Raw genomic sequence first — 26,285 nt, forward strand, 5'->3', positions numbered from 1 at the left:
TTAATCAGGCACATCAGAAGTCACCTGTCAGTCAGGGGTCCTTTAACTTGGGTAAATCAACATGGCGGCGGCCTTGTGCAGAGGAAAACACAGGCTAAAGCCCTTCTGTCAATTCGCCTTTCAGTCGCCAAGAAGAGATTTTACAGGTAAATGCGGTTTTAAATGTTTTTCCAGGTAATTATAGATGTTTTTCCGACCTGTCGTGTTTATTAATTACGCGAAATTGAAGCGAAACCGCTGAATTTCACGTCCTGTGTGAATGAAGGAGTGAAATAAGTTCGTTTTAATGTTCAATTAAAATCCAATACAGAATTATTCAGAGTTTAGTCCTTTTATATTGACTCCTAAACCCACTGTAGATTGTGTGCGCTGTCAAACGTGTGAAAAAGACAAATGTTTGCTCCATGTGCAGGTGTGGAGGTTCTTTAAGGAGCTGGTGAGAGGTTCAGACTCCCAGGTGCAGTGTGTAGGAAGTGTAATAAATACAGTTTATACCTTTCTGTCTGGTGTTTCTGTCCAACCAGACCACTGCATATGATAGTCTACATATTAATTAACCTTCTGGTAAGATTTGTGGAGCAAAACATCCATACATCCAGCTATCCCTCCATCCATCCAGCTATCCATCCATGTACATTCATCCATCCCTCCATCCATCCATCTTTCCATCTATCCATCCATTCATCCTTTTATTCATGTACATCCATCCATCCATCTATCCATCCCACTCCCTCCCTCCTTTAGAAGTTGGAAAGTACATGAGTGGAAGATAATTAGGATTAGGATGTCTAACAGAAAGACTTGTGTAAGATGGAGAACAGGAGAGAAGATGTGATCAGACTCCCTCACCCCCACAATCACACATGGTTTGGGTTTGTTCTGAAAAGTAAATAACGTGGCTCCTCTTCCATACGTCTGAGTTCTGTAAGAGTTATTTAGAGAGCAGACAGACGTCTGGACTGATATCTATCATGGACCAACCTGCTCAGTCACCACATCTAAATCCTACTTAACTGCTCTGGGATGAACTGGATCACAAAGATCTCCAACTAGTGAAGATCATCTTTTAGCTGAATGTTTGGAGAAACGAAGTGTCCAGATGCTGAGAGCGTGTAAAACTGTTCTTCACGCTAAAGGAGGATTTTTCATTAAAATTAATGTGGAACATCTGGACATTTGTAGATTTGTTTGGTTAAAGGAAACTTTAATACTGAGTTTGTTGCATACAAACAAAAGTCTTTCAAAAACCATTAAAGATTCAGCATTTCCACACATTTCACAGGTTTTATATTGCACTTTATATTATTTACACCTTTTATTTACTAACATACAGATGTGTTGATGGGGATTTTAGTACTGACAGGAGGTTTATGATGTAGAAGTTTATTGATCTTGTTTCTGCTCTGTGGATGAAATATATTGTAAGTAAATATTTCTATGTTGACAGAGAAGTTTGATTATGACCTGGTGGTTATCGGAGGAGGATCTGGAGGTTTGGCGTGTTCCAAAGAAGGTAAAAGAAGGATTCATTGTTGTGGTTTATTGTCCATTTTCTAGGCTTTGGCACTACATTCTGTCGTATTCGTGCTCCATGTGATAAACAAAATGACGGCATGAAATAAAAACAGCAGATGAAAGCAGTCATGGGGATTAATTAAATTTCATGTAAATAAAAATAATTCTTAATATTTTTGTTACACGTTAGACATTGTTTCAATGGGAACAGCTCTTCTCGGCTTTCGAGGTAACGCGTGACACTGAAAATAGAGTTTTGATATTTTTTTAATAAAACCAAAGCTCTCGTAAGCGAACTGTATGGAGGAATTTAAAGAAAGAAAAATCTCAGATGAGAGTTGAATTCTGCGTAGACGGATTTTTTTTTCTGCTTCTAATCCGTTTCAGATCTGCTGCAGAAAAGCTGAGCAGAGCAAATTCAACTTCATACAGTTCATAAAGTGGAGAATAAAAGAATCGTTCATTATAACATCAAAAAAGCCTTTAAAAAAATCCACATCACAGACTGTAAAACTTCACCATCAGACCTCGAACTGATAATAAACTGAATGGAACCACAGAAAACAAACCATCAAATCAACCCAACTCTATAACAATTCCTCAACTTCCATTATGAATCCAGACACGTCCAGATCATATATACAAGGTGTCGTATTGATCGCTTCAGATTTACACTCTCTTTCCTGCTAAATAGAGAAGAACCTCCATGTCATCTCTGTAAAACAAACATGGCTATAAAACGCATATTAATGGACTGTAATACACTTAAAAACACAAGACAGCTTGTAGAATGTTTTAACATCATGACCACCTTGATCCTGCATGTAAAAAGACATAAAAAAAAATTATAAAATATCAGAGCATCTGTTCTGTGACGCTCGGGACAAAAAAAGGTGCAAACATCCAAATACGATAGAAGTCACACCAGTGACACCTAGTGGTGAAACCGGGCAACCACCTTACATCTGCATAAAACAAATTTTTTTTTTTTTTTATTATATTCATTTGAAGGTCAAATATGTTTTGTGGCTCCAGGCAAATTTGATTTGGTGGAAAAGGGGAACAAAACGGTTCTTTTGGTTGCAGAGTTTGCAGAACCCTGTTCTATATATTGGTTTGTTTGATGCGTCAGGAGGCAAATCAATCTTTTATTGAGTCATTAAAGGAAAAACATTCCCTGTGTTTGGACTCGTATCTTCAGTCTGCCACCAATTCACCAGATTTGCATCTCGATACGTTTTTTATTTTAAGTAATAGGAATAAGAGGTGCATTGTGTATTAAAGGAGTGTGTCTCTCTCTCTTCTTCTTTTTTTTCCTTTTCTCAGCGGCTCAGTTGGGACAGAAGGTGGCTGTTTTGGATTACGTAGAACCGTCAGAGAGAGGTATCACTTCCTAAGTCTTCATTCTGTGTTGGAGATATGTTTTTCTAGGGATTTTTATCATTGTGTGTGTGTGTGTGTGTGTGTGTGTGTGTGTGTGTGTGTGTGTGTGTGTGTGTGTGTATTTTTCAGGCACCAAATGGGGGATCGGTGGAACATGTGTAAATGTGGGCTGTATTCCTAAGAAGCTCATGCACCAGGCCGCTCTGCTTGGCACGGCGTTCAGAAACGACTCGGGGAAGTACGGCTGGCAGATCGGTGGTCCCGTGACACACGACTGGTGCGTTTCCCATCAGAGTAAACCAGTGGTTTGCAAAGTGTGGGGCGCTGCCCTCTAGTGGGAAATAAAAACATAACAGGTTGGGTGCAATGAGCAGCAGGATTTATGTAGTGTGTGTGTGTGTGTGTGTGTGTGTGTGTGTGTGTGTGTGTGTGTGTGTGTGTGTGTGTGTGTGTGTGTGTGTGTGTGTGTGTGTGTTTTGCAGGGTGACTATGGCAGGAGCGGTGCAGAATTATGTGAAATCCCTGAACTGGGGTCACAGAGTTCAGCTGCAGGACAAGTAAATGAAACACATAATTTACAATAATACACACCCTCATAATACGTTCACACGCATTGTACAGCTGTAGCAAGATAAAAGAAAGCTCTTAGTTTTAATTTCTAACTGCAGCACTGGTTAAGAGGAATTTAGCACCTTTGGATATGCTTTTAGAAGGATCACTTCATCATCATCATCATCATCATCATCATCATGGTTGATTTATTTGTTAGAGCTGCTCGACACTGAGTGTTTTATACTATTTCTAAGAATTAATAATGGAAAACAATTGTGATTTGTTTTTTTTTTACACTACGTGAGTGCGGTGTGTGGGATTCAAATATACATTATACTTAGTGTGTGAAAGTGTTTGCACACTGAACTTAATAACTGGTTGGGCCGCTCATAGCAGCAACAACTGCATTCAAGCGTTTGTGATAATTTGCGGTGTGTCTGTTTCAGCGCTGTGGAGGAATTCCACAGCATCTCAATAGGATTCAGTTCAGGACATTGACTAGGCCACTTTAAAGTCTTATAGTTTTTCTTCAGCCATTCAGAGGTGGACTTGCTGGTGTGTTTGGGATCATTGTCCTGCTGCAGAACACAAGTTTGCTTCAGCTTGAGGTCATGAACAGATAGCTGGACATTCTTCTTCAGGATGTTTTGGTAAACAGCAGAATTCATGGTTCCATTTATCACAGCAAGTCTTCCAGGTCCTGAAGCAGCGAAACAGCCCCAGACCATCACACTACCACCACCATATTTTACTGTTGGTACGATGTTCTCTTTCTGAAACGCAGTGTTTCTTTTACGCCAGACGTAATGGGACACACACCTTCCAAAAAGTTCAACTTTAGTCTCCTCAGTCTACAGAGTATTTTTCCAAAAGTTTTTGGAATCATCAAGATGTTCTCTGGCAAAACTGAGACGAGCCTTTATGTTCTTTTTGCTCAGCAGTGGTTTTGGTCTTGGACCTCTGCCATGCAGATCATTTTTGCCGTCTCTTTTTTATAGTGGAGTCATGAACACTGATCTTAACTGAGGCAAGTGAGACCTGCAGTTCATTGGATGTTGTTGTTTTGTGACCTCTTGGATGAGTCGTCGCTGTGCTCTTGGGTAATTTTGGTCGGCTGGAGACTCCTGGGAAGCTTCTCCACTGTTCCATGTTTTTGCTATTTGTGAATGTCTCTCACTGTGGTTCACTGGAGTCCCAACGCTTTAGAAACGTCTTTATAACCTTTTCCAGACTGATCGATCTTAATTACTTTCTCTCATTTGTTTCTGAATTTCTTTGGATCTTGGCATGATGACTCGCTTTTGAGGATCTTGTGGTCTACATCACTTTGTCAGGCAGGTCGTATTTAATAGATTTCTTGATGTTGAACAGGTGTAGCAGTAATCAGGCTGGTTAGAGAAATTCAACTCCGGTGTGATAAACCACAGTTTGAACAGGGGGGGCAAACACTTTTTCACACGGGGCCATGTAGTTTTGGATCTCGTTTCCCCTCAATAATAAAAACTGCATGTTGTGTTCACTTGTGTATCTTTTACTAATATTTAAATTAGTTTTATGATCTGAAACATTAAAGTGTGTCAAACATGCAAAAAAAAAAAAAACCAGTAAGGGAGCAAACACTTTTTTTTACACCCCTGTGTGTGTGTGTGTGTGTGTGTGTGTGTGTGTGTGTGTGTGTGTGTGTGTGTGTGTGTGTGTGTGTGTGTGTGTGTGTGGAGCAGGAAAGTGAAATATCTCAATATGAAAGGAAGCTTGGTGGACCAGCATACCATCCGAGGATTAAATTCCAGAGGAAAGGAGGTACGGATGCAATCTCCTGATTAAGATGTTAATATTCCTCCCTAAATCCTTGACTTCTGTAAATCTGAATAAAAATGTGGGGTTTTTTTGTTGCACAGACGACCGTGACTGCGAGGAACGTGGTAATCGCCACCGGCGGCCGTCCCAAATACCCCACGAATGTAAGAGGAGTTGATGTTTGACTTTTTTTATTTTAAGTGCATGTGATGATAAACACTGTTTTTCTCTGTCAGTCTGAGTTAAATCTCGCCTGATTAAAGGAATAACGTAGGTTCAGATAAGAGACTGAGGGTTACCGCGGTGTGTTTCAGGTCCCGGGAGCGAGAGAATACGGCATCACCAGTGACGATCTGTTCTGGCTGAAAGAGTCTCCTGGGAAAACGTGAGTGACAGACGAGTGCTGGATCAATACATTGAATTTTGTGTTCGTTTCTTTATTGCCTAGTTTTCACTTCTCCAACACAAGAAAGAAAGAAAGAGGTCTTTACTTCACATATGTTAACTACATTACCAGTGCACTTGGCATCGTGATCATGCTGAAAAGTAAAACCGCTCCCAATCAGCTGCTTTCCAGAAGAAATGGAATGATAAAATAAAACCCGTCTGTACTGCAACATTCCAGTGATCCCATCAGTTTGGACAATATCGCCAGCACCACTTGAAGAAATACATCTCCAAATCACAACAGAGCCGCCACCATGTTTCACAGAAAGCTGCAAGCACTCACTCTTCCATCTCCGTCTCTATCGTTTCTTCTCATATTGTCAACAACTGGACCCAAAAACTTGGATTTTAGTGCATAATATTCTTTTCCACTGATCATCATTCCAGTCTTTGGGATATTTAGCATGTATTAGTCATTTACCCAAAGTTACCCTTTTGAAAAAGTGGTTTCTTGGCTTCTTCCACACACGCCGTTCCTGATCGAGCTTCTTCAGAATGTAGAAGGGTCAACTTTACATCCCAGTGAAGCTCCTAGTTGCTGAGCCATGTACATGCAGGACTGCAGAAAACTCCAAAAAACCTTTCTCGGCCTTTCAGTCCATATTTGTTCTTTGATTCCTAACATTTCTTTATAACAGCTTGAATACCATCTCGTGAATATACAGTTTCTTTGTGGATTTTCCTTTTAGAGTGACCTTGCTGATGCAAAACTCATTTTATGTCTGCCAAATTCTGTGATCTTTGGCATTTCAAATGGAATGATGAGATTCTTCTGAGATGTTGTGTGGTTTAGAGACAGTGGTGTTGAGTAAAAGACAGGAGGTGCAGCTGGAGGTAGCAGTGCTGAAGATGTTGAGATGTTCGTTGGGAGTGACGACGATGGACAGGATCAGAAATGAGTTTTTTAGAGGGACAGCGCATGTAGGATGTTTTGGTGACAAGGTGAGGGAGGTGAGATTGAGATGGTTTGGACATGTGCAGAGGAGGGACACGGGGTATATCAGTAGGAGAATGCTGAGGATGGAGCCACCAGGAAGGAGGAAACAAGGAAGGTCAAGGAGGAGGTTTATGGATGTGGTGAGGGAAGACATGCAGGTAGTTGGTGTAAAAGAGGCAGATGTAGAGGACAGAGGGGTATGGAGACGGATGATCCGCTGTGGCGCCCCCTAATGGGAGCAGCCGAAAGAAGAAGAAGAAGAATTTTGCAGACTATCCAACATCTGGTGTTTTTATAAAATTATTGTTTTTAACCATATTTTAAATGAAATAGTTTTAGAATTTAGCCATATAATTATAGTTGTTTTCTCTCTAATATTTAGTTTATAGACTTTTTATATATCACATGGTACAGTACGCTGTGATTATTCAGTAAATCGGCACACTTTGTATTATTCCGCATATTTATAAGTAATTACTGTAAATGAGTTAACGAGTTGAAACTATAGTACATCATCTCCAATTTCAAGATTATTATTTGTCACAAACGTATAGCTATATATGCAGTTATATGACATTACAAGATAAACTATATTAGATAAACATGAGTAGTAGTGAAAACTAGTACAAATATAGTATAAACATTTTTTAACTGGTGTATTACACTAATGCAGCAACACTAACAGGACAAAAACTCAATCAGACCCTCCCAGTATGCGGCGCTGAAGTCCTGTTTAACAGACGGCAGGAACGTTATGCAAAAAAAAGAAGGAAAAAAAATAAACGTGTGAATGTAACATGAGCTTGTTGTTGCTCTTCACACAGCTGCTCTGTGTATGTTTGGTTATCAAGTTTTCAGGTGTGCAGCTGGAGGCTGGATGCTAACGGGGCATCGCTGATTGATGGGCAGAATTCTGGGTAAAAGGCTGGCACGCATACTATAAGGAGAGAGAAAGGAGAGGGGTGAAAGGGGCAGAAAGAGGGATGGAAGTATTAAAATTTGCATATATGGTAAAGTTGCCCCGTTTTCAGAATCCCCGTAAAAATTGGCAGGATAGTTTTTAATTTCAGCGGAAATAATCTTCATAAAAAAAATAAAAAAAAAATCTAATTTCTGCTTTCACAGATTTTACATGTCGAAACGTCTAGTCTTTTCCACACTGTGCTATTTTTAATAGTCCTTTTGCGTTCGCTGCTTGTCAGACTGTATGAACTTGATCACCACGTCACTCTGTAGGATCTCATAACGTGAGAATGTACGACCATCAAAAACCGACAAGAAAAGACTCGTCCGAGCTTTTATATCAATCCATGACACATCCTGACCTCTCTTCTCTCGCTAATGGTAGCTAGCCGCAAACAAACACAATCTGTAGTGCTCATTTGGGACCTTGATATTGAAAACGCTCTATTTTTTTTTATCACTGGTGTTTCCGTGGGGTCTTCTTTTTGTTTGTTTCCTTGGTGCTGTAGTTCCTTTTCTTTTGCAAGTCCAAATCACCTGTCGTACAGCTACTAATAAGACCAACATGAACAGATTACATTTTTCAGCTATGGGGAAGTGCAAGTTTAGGTGGTGTGAAAAAGGGTCCTGATTTCTTATTGTTTTGCATGTTTTCACACTTTAATGTTTCAGATCATCAAACTAATTTACCGTATTTTTCGGACTATAAGCCGCTACTTTTTTCCCACGTTTTGAACCCCGTGTCTTAAACAATGAAGCGGCTAATTTATGAATTGTTCCTGAGTTTTTCCCGGTTTCACAAACTTCAAGCCAAAAAACTGATCCCCATAATATTAGACCAATGAAACTTCTGAACGGAAACGAAAAAACACTCCTCACCTGTGTTCTGAGCTGCACGGCATCGGGAGAAAAACTTCCACCGGGTGATTTTTAAACCCATGGCGATGCCAAAAGATAAACTCCCGAGAGAAATAGTTGTGAAAGGAAGGAGGAAGACAGTGAACAATGACTTTCTTGGTCGGCTACTGTTTAGATACAAGCCGTTGTAACGCGTTGAGTCTGGGTCATGGGAGAGCTCGCTAACTCCAGTTACAACAGAAATCATATAATCACAGACAGGTTTCCAAAACTCCTGCTTTTTTATTTTTCTTGGCAACAGCGTTACGGGTTAGTCAAAGAAACTTAGAAATGAGCATCAGAAAATAATTAGGACATTTTCCTCGGTCTTGCACACACGCAGTGATACTGGAAAAATGCAGTGCCGGTCTTTTCCCAAAATACCGCTATGATCCTAAAGGAAGCGCAACATATTTCACCCGTTACACCGTGTGTAACGTTTCTTTCGTTAAAGCCTGTGTAAAGTACATTAGTGTAGACACCTGCGGCCTATGGACAGGTGCGGCTTATTTATGTTCAAAATAAAAATATTTTTAAAATTCAGTGGGTGCGGCTTATATATGGGTGCGCTTTATAGTCCGGAAATTACGGTAGATATTAGTGAAAGAGAACATAAGTGAACACAACATGCAGTTTTTGAAATATTATTTTATTATTGAGGGGAAAACAAAATCCAAAAACTACATGTCCCTGTGTGGGGAAAAAGTGTTTCAGAAAAAAGAAATCAGGAACACCTGTATTTTTGTGTGTGTGTGTGTGTGTGTGTGGGGGGGGGGGGGGGGGGGGGGGGGGTCGTCAGATAGGTCTTAAATAAGTCAAAGTTTCTCTTCTCGCACTATTGACCGCCTGACTTGTTTTGACATTTTCCCAGAGGCGCTTTAAAGTCGTCACGCTAATCACGTCATTCAGGTTCTGCGTTTCTGTTTGTTCTTGGTTTGGCGATCGTCGTAGGGGAAATCACTGCAGGAAAGTGTCTGAAATCTGCCAGAATTTCTTCTGAGGAAAAGAACAAACCAGCGGTCAAAGACTACAGGTTTCAGCCTCAGATTATATAGGCATCTTTTAGTATTTTCTTTAGTCTCAGACGACCAAACCGTTGTAGACATCACACAGTGTGCACCCGGCTTAAGACCTGAATTAGTTTAATCAAATTGCTGTTTTACCTGAATAGATAAGATCTATAGAGAGTGAAACCTGGGCGGCAGAGTCGACGATTAGCTAAAAAAATCGCTACGGAAGACTAGAGAAGATATTTATCCTTTTTTTTTTTTGGGGTTTAAAGCAACTTCTGAATCCTAAAGCCTTCAAGGCTCATGTAAGATTTCACGTGTTCTAGTTTGCATCTGCATTTATGCACCTATTACTACACGCCTTAACAATGTAACTACAGGAAATGAACATTTGCTGCCACCCAGATGAGGATGGGGTCCCTTTTGAGTGTGGTTCCTCTCAAGGTTTCTTCCTCATACCATCTCAGGGACATTTTTCTCTCACCACAGTCACCACTGGCTCTCTCAACAGGGATAAACAATTATAAGAAGCTTTATTATAGGTAATAAACATTACCTATAATGTTTATTAAACACACTTTACGCTGTAGAAATAAAATTGAATTGAGTAGATGGATTCGGTGAGCTAAACAGCCCATTGTGTTTGTTGCATTCCTGCGAAAATTGTGTTCAATCTTTAACGGTTGTTCATCTGTCCCTTGGGAATTCACCAATAAAATTATATCTAATACACGCAAACGTCCTGTTTTTTGATGAATCATCTGCTCCTATACAAGTTTGAGCTTTGTTTTCTTGGAAACCAATACTAGTCCTCATTAGAAGCGACAGATCCGGGTTCTTGTCAATCAGTCAACAGTAACGATGCTTCACTCTCATTAGTGTTGGTTGAAGAGTGTTTGTATGTATGGTTGAGATGTGTACGGGTTCCTCTCGGTGTCCTCACCTGGTTTAATCCCAGGATTGTGTGAGACAAGAGGCCGGCTGCGGGTGATGTCATATACACCGGGGGTCTAAATGCAGTAAGTGGAGGCAAAAGTGCCTGGATTTGGTTCTTAAATCCCTTTAAAGCTGTGATACAAAAGTGTACTAAGCGAAGAGGGGTATTAGCTCGCAGGGGTGTGTGAGTGTGAGTGTGTGTGTGTGTGTGAGTGTGTGTGTGTGTGTGTGTGTGTGTGTGTGTGTGTGTGTGTGTCCATTGCAAGCAGAAATCACTCAGCGTATCCTAGTCTGGCCCGGGACACTAACAACATAATGTCATGTTTTCACCTGCAATGCCACACACACACATATCCTCTGAAATCTTCCATTAGATCTCTGTTCTTGTCTCATCTTCTGATCTTCAGGCTGCTTTGACCTTTTTTTTTTTTTTTTTTTTTTTACCTTTTATCATTGTGTTTTTCAAAAATGAGTCCAATAAACTTAATACTTGGTTTTATAGTCTTTTGTTTTATTTATTTATTTATGTTTTACATGTTCGCAATCTGGTCATGTTTAAAGAAGAAAAAATATTCTGTTTACTTTTCTTTTCTCGGCATTCAGGGTTTCTTCAAAGTGTCCGAGAGAATGCAAAAATTATTACCACAGAAAAGCTCACACACATTTTGTCAGTGACTGCAAGCGAAATAAAATGATTTATTGTAAAACCAGTGGATATTAGAAGCATAAATCTGCATGCATATTCCCCCCCCCCCCCCAAACTATTAAAGTTTTTTTGTTCAGACTTCATTAATTATTGAATCATTTTTGTCTCTTTTATTCCAAAGCACTTTGAGCAACATGTTACTCTGTGATAGGTGCTGTTTAAATAGATTTAATATAATTATGATTGATATTTTATTTATTTATTTATTTAAATATATATATATTTTTTTTATCTATGAGAGCCAGAAGTTATTTTCTGAGAACTCAGACTTGGCAGCTTCCATGTGTGCTGCCACAAAATCACACACACACACACACACACACACACACACAACACACACAACACACACAACACACACACACACACAACAAACCCTGACCCCCAGGTCTGAGGTGTTTAACAGCACTGAGTAGATCCTCCAAGTTTCCATCTGTCAGGTAAAGTATCAGTAATTTAATCTCTGCATTAATGTACATTGTGTAGCTGTTCAGTTCCACCCCACTGTACATTAAGAACCTGTTAACTGCACAGACGGTATTAACAAATGCAAACGTTCTTGTATTATTATGCAAAACGCATGTAAATGCTCCATGTTGTCCTAAACGTGTTTTCTTTTGTGTTTTTCAGGCTAGTCGTTGGAGCCAGCTGTATCCTTAAGCCTGATCATGCCGTTACATGTGACAGATGCCCTCATTCAGACCGACTTAGAAAAGTGTTTTAAAGTCTCCATCAGTTCTGATACTTGTTCATTAGAACACAGACTGAGAATGCCATCAGTCTAAAAGAGGATGGTGGGAGATTGGAGCAGTGGTAGAAGTTCGAGAGAGTGTCGGAGAGTGGTAGAAGATGGAGAGGGTGTGGGGCAGTAGTAGAAGATGGAGAGAGTGTGGGGCGGTGGTAGAGGATGGAGAGAGTGTGGGGCGGTGGTAGAGGATGTAGAGTAAAGAAATGTCTCTGGAACACTGGGATTCTAGTTATTGTCACTACAACATGACAAAAATTTTAATAATCTACATATTTTAACCAGAGGTTATACAGTGGAACGTCCCTGTAATGTGTGATTTAATGTGACTATTATTATTTATTGAGTGCAATATGTTGTGCAACCAGCGCGAGTCATATTTTCCTGAGCCTGGGTGAAAGACGTGGCTTTGGAATGTGCTGGTTTTCTGACCGGCATTGGCCTGGACACCACAGTGATGGTGCGTAGCATCGCCCTTCGCGGATTTGATCAGGTACTACACCAAAACCAAAAAACAGTCTTTGATGTGAATTTTTTTTCACCTTTTATCTGTGACTTTCTGTAATGCGGTATTACACTAGTCACTGATCTTCATGATGAATTCTCAATTCTGATTGGTCACAAACTGTTCCTTTATTATATATAATAAAAACTGGTTCATGTGGTGGCTCTTGTTTTTGTGGTATACGATTCATCACGTAATCTAAAATAAATAATAAGACTAGCAAAGCGTACAATATCCACAACACGGTCAAGTTCAATACCGATGTTTACGGCGTGTAATCGTTCTCAGCTTATTGAATCGTTAATATATGGCCCTTTTTCTTTCTTTCTTTTTTTTCTCCAGTAATCGTTTTAATAAAGCTATAATGTCTGTACATGCCTGTTTGGAAGGAAGCTCTATCCATTTGGGACCGAGTTGAACTCCAGCGATGAAACCTGTCCGTTTTTAAGAACATGCTTTGAGAAAATTTCACGTGCCCAATTCCTAGCTGCTGTGTATTGAGTCACCTCAGACGCATCAAAACAGGAGAACAGACCTGACCAGACCTGTTTTACGTCCTTGTTTTGGGTTCCTGTATCTGCAATTATTGGTTTCAGACTAATGCCATCGTGTAATCAAGCTGCCATCACTGATGTAATGTAATGTTTCAGTTTTATGGATTCTTCTTCTAAAAAAAAAAAAAAAAAAATAGGAAAAAAACCCAAAGTATTTATAGTTGTTTAATAAATGAGTGAGCACAGTGTGAGTTTGCAGACTTTTCGATCATTAAAAAAAAAAAAAGATCAATACCCTTTTAATATTATATTAATTCTTGTCTCAATTGGCCATTTACAGCCTGTGGGATACGTTCGCGAGCGTTTTTATAAATGTAAAACGGAGTAGATTTGATTTTGGTTTCTTTTTTGTCTTTTGGTTCATAATGCAGCAAGTCCTGAAGTGAAAATTTGTAAAGGAAAATTGTGTGAAAATAATTTGTGTAAAATTTATACAAATCTTCACTTCAAATGACATTTTAGAAAAAAAAAAATGTATTCATATATCATGCAGTTTTAATGAAAAAAAAAAAAAAAAAATAAAAAAAAGTAAACAAAAACTTTTTTCGTCATTTTGCCTGAAAAACATTTTAAATTTTTTTCCTCCAATGCTTCCTGCAGCAAATGGCTGGTTTGGTGACTGATCACATAGAGGCACATGGGACTCGTTTCTGCTGGGGCTACGTTCCTAAGAAGGTGGAGAAACTTCCATCAGGACTTCTACAGGTCACCTGGACAGATACACAGAGCCAGCAGGAACATCAGGACACGTTCAGCACGGTGCTGTGGGCTGTAGGTGAGACCAGAACTCAGGTTTATATACTGCACCAGTTTTTAACTGTGAAAAGTTTTCATACACGTGGCAACAGACGGAAGAATGAACAACTAACGATGGATGTCACAAAGCAGATTTACAGAAATAAATTAGGGCAGAAGTGACGATCAGTGAAATGACTTCTAAAAAAATTTGTAAAATCAGATTTTTTATTTTTTATTTTTTAAAGCACAATTTTCAGGTAACTTTTTACAGGCAACTTATTTGAGTGCTTGTTGCTTTTCTTTAGTGGCCCTGTGCCTTTAATTCTGCTGCTCCTCTCATGTGCAACCCCTCGTTTTTATTCTTAAATCCGTCAACGTTTGGTGTTTTTTTTTTTTGTTTTTTTTGTTTTTCTTTATCAAATCTTGCATTTAAACACCCAGAGCGAACTGCTGCGTCAGCACACCGAGGACTATCATTTCTGACAACAACATAATAAAGCGAGAGCAGGAATCATCAGGGGACGTGTTAATCACCAGCTCAGGATGCAGCAGGGTTCTGTGGGTCGCCATATTCCCCTGCTTCACTTCACCTTTTCCCTCCTTTTCCTCTTATTCCGTAATGTTCTGTTCATCCCTTAGCGTGTGTGCGTGTGTGTGTGTGTGTGTGTGTGTGTGTCCTTAAGGTCCACACGTGTCCACATTGTCTTTTTCTGTTGTTCCGGTTGAAGTTTATTTATTGGCAGTTGAACGATGTTTCCCTGAAGAAGAAGAAGATGATGATGATGATTTGGCCTCAGAGTATGATGAGGTCATAGCAGATGTCGTTACAGTATTAAAAGCAACAGCAGCTTAGAAGCAAAAGAAAAAAAATATATATATTTTTTCCTTTCTTTTTTTTTCTTTCTGATGCTTCATATTCTTTCTCTCTCTCCGGAAACGCACAAAAACATTCGCTATTCACTCAGAGCACTGGAATTTTCTGGGCCAGATGACTCCCCTCTCCATCCTGGCTCCACTCTTCCTCTTTCGCAGGTGTCTGATGGAGGGCAGGAAAGAGCAGATTTCCTCTAACATTCAGCCTTCTATTGCTCCCATGCCAGTAATACACACTGGCACTCTGTCCATTTTACAGTCCAGCCTGCTGAGACACGTTTTAGCTTCTCTGTACTTTTAGATCGATGAACAAACATCAACTTGTGGTGCAAAAAAAGTGCAGGTCATAAGCAGTGAAACAGCAGAAGAGTGAAAGCCGTTAAAGTGGCAGTGCATATGTTAGTTAAGTTCTTTACAAAAATCAGATGCCGACCCCACGAGGATCCCGATCCCTCTAGAGATGTACCAGCTCCAGTAATAAAGATTTATAATCACACTGCCCGTGTCACCCAGATGAGCATGGGTTCCTCTTTTGAGTCTGGTTCCTCTCAAGGTTTCTATTTCTCATGAGTCTTCTGCTAAAAGATAAAAACAAAGTTTCAAATCATGGCTTTGATCCATGACAGAGATCAAGGCAGGACAAGGAAAGAAGACCAAAGTGCTAAATGATTGTGTTTGTCCTCGGCAGAGTAAAATCGAGGACATTGTTACTTTCTTCTGAGGAGTTCTTGTGTATTTTTGTTGTGCCTGTAGACAAAGGCACCCTTTCACTACAAGTTCTTATCATACAGACATGGGGGAGGTGTGTGTGTGTGTGTGTGTGAGAGAGAGAGAGATTTATTTACTCCACTTATGTATTCAACTTTCTGCAGACTTTCAGCAGCTTTTTTTTTTTTGATAGATTTTTCGCCTCATATTGTAAATTTTTCGACTTTAAATATGTTCTTTGTTTTGAAGTCTTCACCTGTAAATTGCGGTAATAACTATTAGTGTTGTGATAAGTTACTTGGAGAAACGTATTTGTGTATAGTCATTTTTTACATTACGGAGTGTTGGGTTTTGTAGGTAGACCCAGTGTTTTGCTGCCACTTTCTTTTTCACTCATTGCGAGATGATCTTTGCCATATTGCCCACTGGCATCTGGCCTGATTGAAATGCTGTGTGCGTGTGCGCGCGTCTCTGTTGGAGGAAGTTGTTCTTGGGGTTTAGGCAGGAAGTCAGTGCTCTGGAGTTTGTTGTATTTGTTGGTTGATAGCATCAGCGAGGTACCTCTGGGTTCCTCAGCCTAAACACTGTTTATTGTGATTCCTGTGTGTGTGTGTGGGGGGGTGAGCGTCGACAGCCGTCTCTCAGCCTTCTGACAGGAAGTGTCAGAATTGACGGTATAGGCCCCCAGGTGGCTGATGGGATACACATCGTTGTCCACTCATTAGTCAGTATGCACACGCATGCACATTCACTCTGCTAATTCCAGCTGTGTAGATGTTTTGTTCAAAGGAAGGAGTTCGAAACATAACATCAAACAGCAGCAACATTTCTCTAAATAGATACAGAGGCCATGTCTACTTCACTGGGACTGACTGGCACAGGGGCCACACCTCCTTACATTTATATTTATGGCATTTGGCAGACGCCCTTATCCAGAGCGACTTTTCTCATTCATACATCAGAGCAGCTATAGGGTTAGGGGCCTTGCTCAGGGGCCCAGGAGTGGCAGCTTAGTGGGGCTGGAATGTGAACTCATGACCTTCAGATCCGCCACACCTCCTTTTATTGTAACTAATTGGTTTGGAGGCCACACCTCCTTTTATTATAACTAAGTTCGGAGGCCACACCTCCTTTTATTGTAACTAATTGGTTCGGAGGCCACACCTCCTTTTATTGTAACTAATTGGTTCAGAGGCCACACCTCCTTTTATTGTAACTTATTGATTCAGAGGCCACACCTCCTTTTATTGTAACTAATTGGTTCAGAGGCCACACCTCCTTTTATTGTACCTAATAGGTTCGGAGGCCACACCTCCTTTTATTGTAACTAATAGGCACATTGGCCACGCATTCTGATTCATACCAATGGTACCAAATCCACACATTATTTTTTGTGACTGATAGGAATAGTGTCTATTTTACTGAAAATTAAAGGCCACACCCTTTTGAATAATTAAATGTTCCTGCTTGTATCTGTAAAACAGGCGTATCTGTTAAGTTGCCACACCTCTTTTACTCTGGCAGTAAAAAATATAATATATAAATATATATAATATATGTAAACATCGTGTGTAAAATGTAACACGTGTGTAATATCAGGTCGAGCTCCTGAAACCGGAACGCTGAACCTGCAGGATGTCGGCGTTCAGCTCAACACAAACACCGGCAAAATCATCGTAGCTGATGATGAGAGAACATCAGTGCCCAATATTTACGCCATTGGAGACATCGCACAGGTACTAAACACACACACTCATGCACACACACACACGTGCACACACTCGTGCACACGCTCGCACACACGTACACTCAGAAACACCCGACTACATTTCTGACACAGCTTGCAGGCTGATCATATATCCGGAATTGTCAATCATCTCAAGCATCTCTGTGATTTCTGGAACACACACCCATATACACACACACACACACACACACATACACTGACTGGCTGCTTCAGCCTTTACAGCTGACGGCACTTGTCTTCTTTCATACCTGCCAGTGCGGCTCACTTTTTTTTTTCTTTTTTTAAATAAATTAAACACACCTGGCATTACAGAAATAAAAGCTTAACAGCCCAGCTGCCTATGAGCAAACCTTCATCTCCTGCGCGCACACACACACACACACACACACACACACACACACACACACACACACACACACACACTTGTAAACACACAGTTTTACTTCTTCTGTCTATCTGTCTGACGCAACCAACAGGTAATCTGCTCTTTCCTTCATGCTCCTCTCTCTCTCACTCTCTCTCTCTCTCTCTCTCTCTCTCTCTCTCTCTCTCTCTCTCTCTCTCTCTCTCTCTCTCTCTTTCTCTTTCTCTTTCTCTCTCTCTCTAGAGGAAATCTTTGTGTTATCTCTCTCTTTGTCTCTTTCTGTCTGCCTGTCTGTCTGCTATCCATCTTTCTGTCTGTCACTCAATCATTTTTGTTGTGTGCCGGATGATGTCTGTCGGATGTTTCTTGGCGTCGGCGAAGGTGCAGGTTTGAGAAGGTGTGAGTCAGTGTGCTGAAGCGTTCGCCTGCAGCTTTTCCTGTCTTGTCTGTCTGTCTGTCTGTCTGTCTGTCTGTCTTTCTCACTCTATCTGTCTGTCTCTTCCTCTCTAATCCTCAGCGTGACTGACACTGTCATTATGTTCCAGAGATAACCATCTCCTGAGCGTGTCAGATCTTCCCGATCAAACTGTTTACCCACACATCCGTCTATAACGCAGCCACCGCATTGGTGTGTGTGTGTGTGTGTGTGTGTGTGTGTGTGTGTGTGTGTGTACGTACAGTGGAATGTGTGTTTGAATGAATGTGTGAATTGAAGGAGGTTTTACTGCTACACGATATATACAGTCTGATGGATGAATCAGATTATTCTTCATGTAAATGTGGCTCAGGTGAATGTCAAGGGTTTTTGACAGTTATATATTAGTCTGTATGTATTTAGCATATGCTCAAGCAGGTGTGTGTGTGTGTGTGTGTGTGTGTGTGTGTGTGTGTGTGTGTGTGTGTGTGTGTGTGTGTGTGTGTGTGTGTGTTTTTCAGGGTCGTCCTGAGCTCACCCCTACAGCGATCAAAGCAGGAAAACTCCTTGCTCGGCGATTAGCCGGACACTCCAAGCAGCTCATGAACTATGACAACGTGAGTCCAACCAAGCAACACGTGCATTGACTTTATTTATTTATTTATTTATTTATTTATTTATTTGATTTTTTTAAAATGACGACAGCATTTTTATCTATTTCTAGTTACAATTTCCGAGATTCAATACTCAAGATTTTTATTTGTCACAAACAGTTATGTGCAGAATACAATTTGAAGTTGAAAGACTCTATCGGCTCCTCAGAAAGCAGACAGACAGACATGCAGACAGACAGACATGCAGACAGACAGACATGCAGACAGACAGACATGCAGACAGACAGACATGCAGACAGACAGACATGCAGACAGACAGACATGCAGACAGACAGACAGACAGACAGACAGGCGGACAGGCAGACAGGCTGGCTGGCTTCTGGGGTTTACTTCCAGTTCAGAGGCTTAATGAATAGTTAAATTTTTCATTTAAATTCAAATTGCTTTATTGGCATGACAAAGAAACTTTGTATTGCCAAAGCATTAAGAACAACACAGGACGTGAGAACATCTAAAGAATATATTCTGAAATAAAAATTGAAAGTTAGATGTGTAATTGATATTGGTGGTGTAGATGTAATGCTTATTGGTTGATTGTGTCTTGTTTATGGTTGTCCCTCAGGAGATGGAAAGATGCTACATGGATTGGCACGCTTTACCTCTCGTTTAAATTTAAGTTAATGAGTTTATTATAGAAATAATTACAAATTTTACATGAAGTTTGGTTTGGTTTAAAAAAATATATATATATTTTTCCAACTTTTTTTTGTCCCCTCACTATAGCAGTAGTGTTTGTGTAAATAGTGTTACTGGGCCAAAAAATGAAGTGGGTTTATGATTTGCATACGCATTTTGAGTTTTGCTGTACTGGTAGCAATACTTCCCTAATTATGCATCATTAGCCTCTTGGGAATGAACATTTTTAGGAAAATGAAAGGATTTTTTCAGACAAAAAATATTCCAGAGCAACATTTAGTGTCATAATGTTATAATTTGGTGTGTGTGTGTGTTTGTTTCAGGTGCCTACCACAGTGTTTACTCCTCTGGAGTACGGATGTGTCGGTTTATCTGAAGAAGAAGCCGAGAGACGACATGGCATCGACAATATAGAGGTATGATTAACTTTTTATGTGTGTGTCTGAGCGTGTGCCAGTGTGTGTGTTTGTGTTTATGCATGTACTCCTACACACCCCGGCCCACTCACACCTGTGCATCAATGAATCCCGAACCCTTCTTCATTGACTGACGGCTGAGTAGAGGCTCTGATTGATGCACACAGAGCCTGATGACAGACAAGCGCCAGTCAAAGCGCCGCCCGTGACAGGTGTATGTCCGGGGCTGCCTGCATCGGCATGCTCTCTCGCCCGAGTCTGAGACGAATCTGAGGAGGGTTTTTTTCTTCTCTTATTGATGATTTAAGTGGCATGGGGGGGGGGGGGGGGTCATTATGAGAGCAGAATGTCCTTGAAGGTGGCAAAGAAGAAACAGCCAAAAACGTCATGCCTGAAGAGGTGGGATGATGGGGAACTGTCAGGTATGCCAAAATAAATAAAAAACCCAACGTCTGGAATGCCACTCGGGTGTGATCGATGTGCTGTGGTGTAGTAAAAGATCTTTAAAACTAACGTATCGAATTTAATCTTCAGTAGTGTAATGACTGACTGTCACAGTTCTCAGTTTAAACGTTGACAGTTAGAGAGCACAAAATCACCATGATGAACTGTCTGTCTGTCTGTCTGTCTGTCTGAGGTCGACTTATTCATCGAAATAGTAGTTGTTTGTTGAAACTATTGGTAAACAATCAATACAGAGAGTTTTTCCGGGTTGCTAAATGGCTAAGAAGTCATTATAGGCTGCCTCTACAGAGGTATCAGTGACGCTATGTGCTGTTTGTTTTTACACGTGAGACTGCATGCTGCACGGAGAGCACTATCATATATTTATTTATATATAATTATCATATATGTTTTATATAATTATGTTTATTAATATATTAATATTTATTTCGTTTGGCAGATTTTCATAAATTAGTTTATTTTATTTTTATTTGTTATTTTTTTAATGAAGTTCAGTACTATTTGACATGGATTGTTTTTTTGTTTTTATTTTTATCCAGTATCCATTTTAAAAACAATTAATCGGTTATTTGCCAAGTATGATCTAATCATCATCAGTAAAATCCACTGTCAGTCGACCTCAAACAATACACACACACACACACACTACATACATACATACATACACATGCACAGGGAAGAAATGCAAAACATACAATTGCTTGTTGTTTTTTATTGATGCAGTTTATTACCATTAACATTTGTTATCATCAACATTCAAACAGTTTACATTTTTAAAACAATTTAAATAAAATGCCTGCTTGGTTAAATAATATTTAAAATAATATTTTATAAAAATAAAAAACAATAAATCAAAGGAATGCAATACACTTTTATTATATTGATTGAACTGAGTAATCGAATTAATTTAAATTTAAATTATTATTAATTAGCTTGATTTTTTTGCTTGCCAGGTGTTTCATGCTTTCTACAAACCTCTGGAGTTCACTATAGCCGAGAGAGACGCCAGTCAGTGCTACATTAAGGTGAAGACTTTATGAAATTTCTAACCAAAATTTTCTAATCAACTGCAGGGAATTTTTTTATTTATTATTATTATTTTTTTTATTTATTTATCTTTTTTTTTTTTACTTCTCACAAACGATAGATCATCAAAATAATATCCAATATAATACAATATTCAAATCTATTCAAATTTACTCAAACCTGAGTAAATGAAAAATGCAGTTTTTATATTTCCTTTATTGAGAGGAAAAAAGTTGTCCAAACCTGCCTGGCTCTATGTAAAAAAAAACAATAAAAAAAATAATTGCCCCCCTAATGTCCCCCAAAGTGTGCACTTTGACTAGGCCACAACAAAACGTTCATTTATATATTTATTAATTTCCTTCAGCTATTCAGAGATTGACTTGCTGGTGTGGTTCAGGTTATTTGTCCTGCTGCAAAACCCGAGTGCGCTTGAGCGATTGTTTTTTTACATAGGGCAGGTTTGGACAAGTTTTTCCCCCTTTTATTATTAAATCATTTAAAAACTTTGTATTTACTCTTTGTGAAATATTAAGTTTTTCTTTATGGTCTCAATCATTTAAATGTGAAATATGTAAAAAAATAAATAAAAAAATAAATCAGTAAATATTTTTACAGCACTGTGTGTAAATGTATGTACAGTATCTCATAAAAGTAAGTGCACCTCTCACATTTCAGCAGTCATTTTATTATTTCTTCTCGAGGGATAAATCTACAGAAATGAAACTTGGATATATTTATATATACAGTCATTATTGTCTAAATAACTTGCTATAAAAGTGAGTACACCCTCAGTGAACATGTCAAAACTGTGTCCAAAGTGTGAATATTGTGTGTGAGCAGCATCGTTATCCAGCACTGCATTCATCCTCCTGGGTATGGACTTCACCAGAGCTGCACAGGTTGTTACTGGGATCCTCTTCCACGCCTCAATAATGACATCACGGAGCTGGATGTAAAACACATGGAGCTTCTCCGCCTTTTGCTTAAGGATCCCCACAGGTGCTCAATAGGGTTCAGGTCTGGAGACAAACTTACCACTCCTTCATCCTCAGCAATGCAGGTGTTTTTAGGGTCATTTTTAAGGGCGAAAACTGCTGTTCGGCCCAGTTTCTGAAGGGAGGGCATTATGTTCTGCTTCAGAATGCCACAGTACATGTTGGAATCCATGTTTCCCTCAATGAACTGAAGCGCCACAGTACCAGCAGCACTGTAGGCAAGACACGATGTTCTTGGTTCTCCTCATCAGGGCGTCACCACACATGCTGGACACCATCTGAGCCAAACATGTTTTTCTTAGTCTCATCAGACCACAGGACATGTTGGACAGGTTGTTCTTCAGCAAACTGTTTGTGGACTTTCTTGTGAGCAGCTTCAGAAGAGGCTACTTCTGGGACGACGGGCTGCAAACAGCCTTGTTGCAGTGTGTGGTGTACGAACTGAGCACTGACATGCAGACCTTCCGTATAGTATTGTGCGTTGAGAATATAATAAAATGGATGCTGAAATGTGAGGGGTGCACTAACTTTTGTGAGCTACTGCATGTGTGTGTATATAGAGTATATAGGGGTTTGTGTAAACCTTTTATCTCTCCTGTCAGGTGGTGTGTGAGCGAGAACAACCACAGCGAGTGTTAGGGCTTCACTTTACGGGCCCCAACGCTGGAGAAGTGATCCAAGGGTTTGCTCTCGGCCTCCAGTGAGCAATTTTATCCTCCTTTCTATTAAATAACAACACAGAAAAGTCATAATACAGATCCGTTTGTTTGCTACATTACACTCGTCTCGGCTGATAGACTACATTGGGTGCGAGATGGATTTAGAGGGTGACGGATGTGGCAGAAATATCGCATCACAATACTGGAAGGCATGATTTGTATTACAATATACCGTACATAAAATATACCATAACTATATTTCAAACAAATACAAGTTTGCATTCTTTAGTTTAAATTTATGATGTAATTGAGGACACCACTGAGGAAAGAAGAATAGAGCTGGTCATCGATGTTGATGCAGCTGTATACCTCATGCATCACTACTATCATTTCGTAAGAGAGAAATGGAGAACTAAAGTTTCTCATCAAGATGAATAAATGCTGAACAGGCCACGCCCACAACTAACTCTTCAATCGTTTATGCAAACGCAGGCTAATCTGGCGTTCGTTTCATGTAAATTTGCTGCTTGCTAAGTGCAGTTTTTTTTTTATTGACTGCTGTTTTTTGTGTGTTCATTGTTTTTATCGCAGGTGCGGGTTTTCCTACTCTCAGCTTTGCGACACTGTGGGTATCCACCCCACCTGCGCCGAAGAGCTCACCAAACTGCACATCACCAAGCGTTCAGGTCTGGACGCCACGGTAACCGGCTGCTGAGGTTAAACATCCCCCTGTACCTTAAAAACTTTGAACACACCTCCTCAGACCCCTGACAATGCAACATAAAAACAGGAAGTGATGTAGCAGGCTGTGATGCTCTTATTTCCAGGGTTCGTCTCAACCGCGGCCTGTCATGACCTCGCTAATCTTTCTTTCAGACAGACCCTCGTCATAAGCCGTGTTTGTGCGTTTTTTTTTCCAGCTCCACAATAACGCAATAAGACTCTGGAGAAGCGACGTTAAACCACAACACAGGCTCATAAATCAGGATTACGGCTTCATTACCGCGCGTTAAAATGAAAGTCGCAAGAGAACGTAGCGTTTTCTTTTTTTTTTTCTCTCTCTCTCTTCCAAAACATTTTCTCCGAATATTGTTCTTTCTCCGGCTGTACTTCCTGTCCATTACTCATTCTCCGCAGCTGACACTGATGGATGGGCTCAGTCCGTCGCCACGGTGATACACTCCCGAGTTCCCAGGGAAACGCACAAACACCGGGCGAGCAGCGTGTCAATCAAAACCTCGGGTCGAGAGAGAGAGAGCTTGTTTAAAGCTTCTTTTTTTTTTCTTTTGTGACTACAGAGGTTTTTCTGCAGAGCACACAGAGAAAACACACATGCTCCTTCTCGATGCTGGAGCAACTTGATCACCAGAGATAAAGGCTGTTTTTATAAATACCACCATACGCCTGAAGGGGCCAGTATTCCCCTCCTTTTCCCCACAGTTTTTTTTATCCCAGCTGAGCTACAGGGACTCTGGATTGCTTTGGACTGACAGTTTACAGCCTAATTAGGTTAAAGTAGTGTTTAAGATGGTCATGATGCTTATTAGTGGCCTTTTATTTGACACTGAGGGCAACATTAGCATTTTTTTTCTATTTTCATGTTAGTTTGCATTTAATGATTTAATAGTCTTTGAACTTTAGGTTACTTTCAAATGCATTCCGGAATCCAATTCATGCACGTAGAACGACGTTACGTTACAAACCACCGGAAAGCACCAGAAATCTCAAGCAGATTTTATTTATTTTTTTATTGCTACTCGATACAACAACATTTTCTGGCCTTAGTTCAACTGCAGCTGCATCACTGCATCACATTAACAAATAAACTTTCATCTCGTCTTTCAACCGTCAGGCTTCTAAATGCCTTAGGAACTCTACTCTGGGCTTTTTTCAAGGGCGAAAAACACCACGTTTCTCTACGATCGCCATTACAGACCAGCAGAAACCACTAGAAATCTCGAACACTTTCAAATCTTTTTTTTTTTTTCCCCCCCAAGCAGAATTTTTTTTGAGAAATTTTGCAGGCCAATAGTGCATTACATTACTTTCAACATTACAACAGGCTTCATTTTTTTCTCCCCGTGGTCAGAAACACGCTCAGAAAAGGTTGAAGGTTTGACCGAGCGAGTTTTCTGTGATTTTTTTTTTCTTTTTTTTTTCTTTTAAACCCCAACAGAGAAGGTTTGTTTTTGTCTGATGTGCCTCAGCTCTCTGATTAATGAGGCTCGGAGTGTGTGTGACAGGCTGCTGCTGAGACTGAGACGGAGACGAGCAGCGCTACCAGGTTTATTTGGACCTGAGGAGGGAGTTTAGGGGTCTTGTGTTCATGTTTTTTAGGGACCGGGGGTGTGCTGACTGAAGAACCCTGACCCCAGTACACTACCATGTAACAATAACAGAATAGTTGTAATACACTCTCTCTCTCACTCCTTCTCTCTCTCTCTCACACACACACACACACACACACACACACACACACACACACACACACACACAAAGGGCATGGAAGGACTGTGGACTGAGGTCTATATCTTCTTACAGGAGTGTGAAAGTCCCTCTATATGTATCTTACAACATGTCCTTTCGGTTTAAGATTCCGGAGGCATTAAAAAGATCTCATTGGTTCTGCTAAGCTTCATTTAGACCACCATTTATTACATCAAATAGGTAAATGGCTGACTAGCTGACTATAAACCTTGCTTAATAGAGTATAGTGCAAAAATGAGTGCCCCCTCTTTCTGTTTTTCTAATAAAAACTGGAGCAAAACAGCAGGCGAAAAACTTGAAAGCAAATTTTCCCCCAAAGCCGTTTAAAGGATGTAAAAGATGCAAGTTGTTGGAAAACTACGATGTCAGGCTCAGAAAAAGAGAACGCAAAGTTACACACACTGCACATCTTGTTGGCATCTTAAGATTTATCTTCCTTTTTTTCCCTCCCATTTGGTCCTGAGGGGATACAAACTTTTGCACTCGGATTTTTAAGTCATTTTGCAGGCTGAAAAATCAGAACAAAATGTTTAAAGTAAAACATGTTACCAGGACCTGCTTTGCGAATGTGGCATTTCGGACACACGCACAACCTCCACTCTCAGTTCCTGTTCTAACGCACACACACACGTACACTGAGGGGTCAGGGTTGAGCTTCTCAGGGGGTCGGTTAATGAGGACCTGCACTAAAAGCCCTCGGAGGAGAAGGCAGGTCTGATGTGCTCCGACGTTCCCGCTTTGTGTTTGTACGTAGCAGAGGTTAATCTGATATAACGCTCTGTATCTGTATAATTTATGTGTAAAGAAATAAATGATGAAAGCGAACAGCGCCTCAGTTTCATTAATCATGCAGGGTGTGTGTCTGTGTCATCCCTTTTTTTCCCGGCCAGAGTGTGTGAGGTCGGAGCTTCACGGGGGTCCGACTGTCGATCTGAGCTCAGAAGAGGACTGTTTGTGTTATTGTGTGTGTGTGTGTGTCAGAGTTTGTGTGATATAGAGCATTGGTCTGTCCATATTTGTGCATTTGTGTGTGTATGTGTGTCGTTGTGTTTGTTTCAGTACACACCTTTTGTATTTGTGTGTGTTTTCTGTATGTTTGTCTCTAACTGTAACTGTGTGTATTTTTGCATGTACT

At 40.1% G+C, this 26,285-nt stretch overlaps 1 protein-coding gene across 1 annotated transcript; it reads left to right on the forward strand.

The window, feature by feature from the left end:
* txnrd2.2 (thioredoxin reductase 2, tandem duplicate 2) lies at positions 1 to 25,975 on the forward strand. The gene is made up of 17 exons (XM_083527404.1): positions 1 to 146; positions 1,448 to 1,513; positions 2,842 to 2,898; positions 3,028 to 3,175; positions 3,381 to 3,455; positions 5,172 to 5,250; positions 5,349 to 5,411; positions 5,562 to 5,632; positions 11,771 to 11,790; positions 12,287 to 12,378; positions 13,545 to 13,719; positions 16,863 to 16,999; positions 18,311 to 18,406; positions 19,423 to 19,515; positions 20,934 to 21,005; positions 22,607 to 22,704; positions 23,255 to 25,975. The coding sequence occupies exons 1-17, from the start codon at positions 62 to 64 to the stop codon at positions 23,376 to 23,378; spliced, it is 1,551 nt and encodes a 516-aa protein (XP_083383530.1). The 5' UTR covers positions 1 to 61; the 3' UTR covers positions 23,379 to 25,975.
* Positions 25,976 to 26,285: the final 310 nt, after the last annotated feature.

Source organism: Silurus aristotelis, assembly GCF_946808225.1.
Source record: "Silurus aristotelis genome assembly, chromosome: 23".
NCBI classification, from domain to species: Eukaryota; Metazoa; Chordata; class Actinopteri; order Siluriformes; family Siluridae; genus Silurus; species Silurus aristotelis.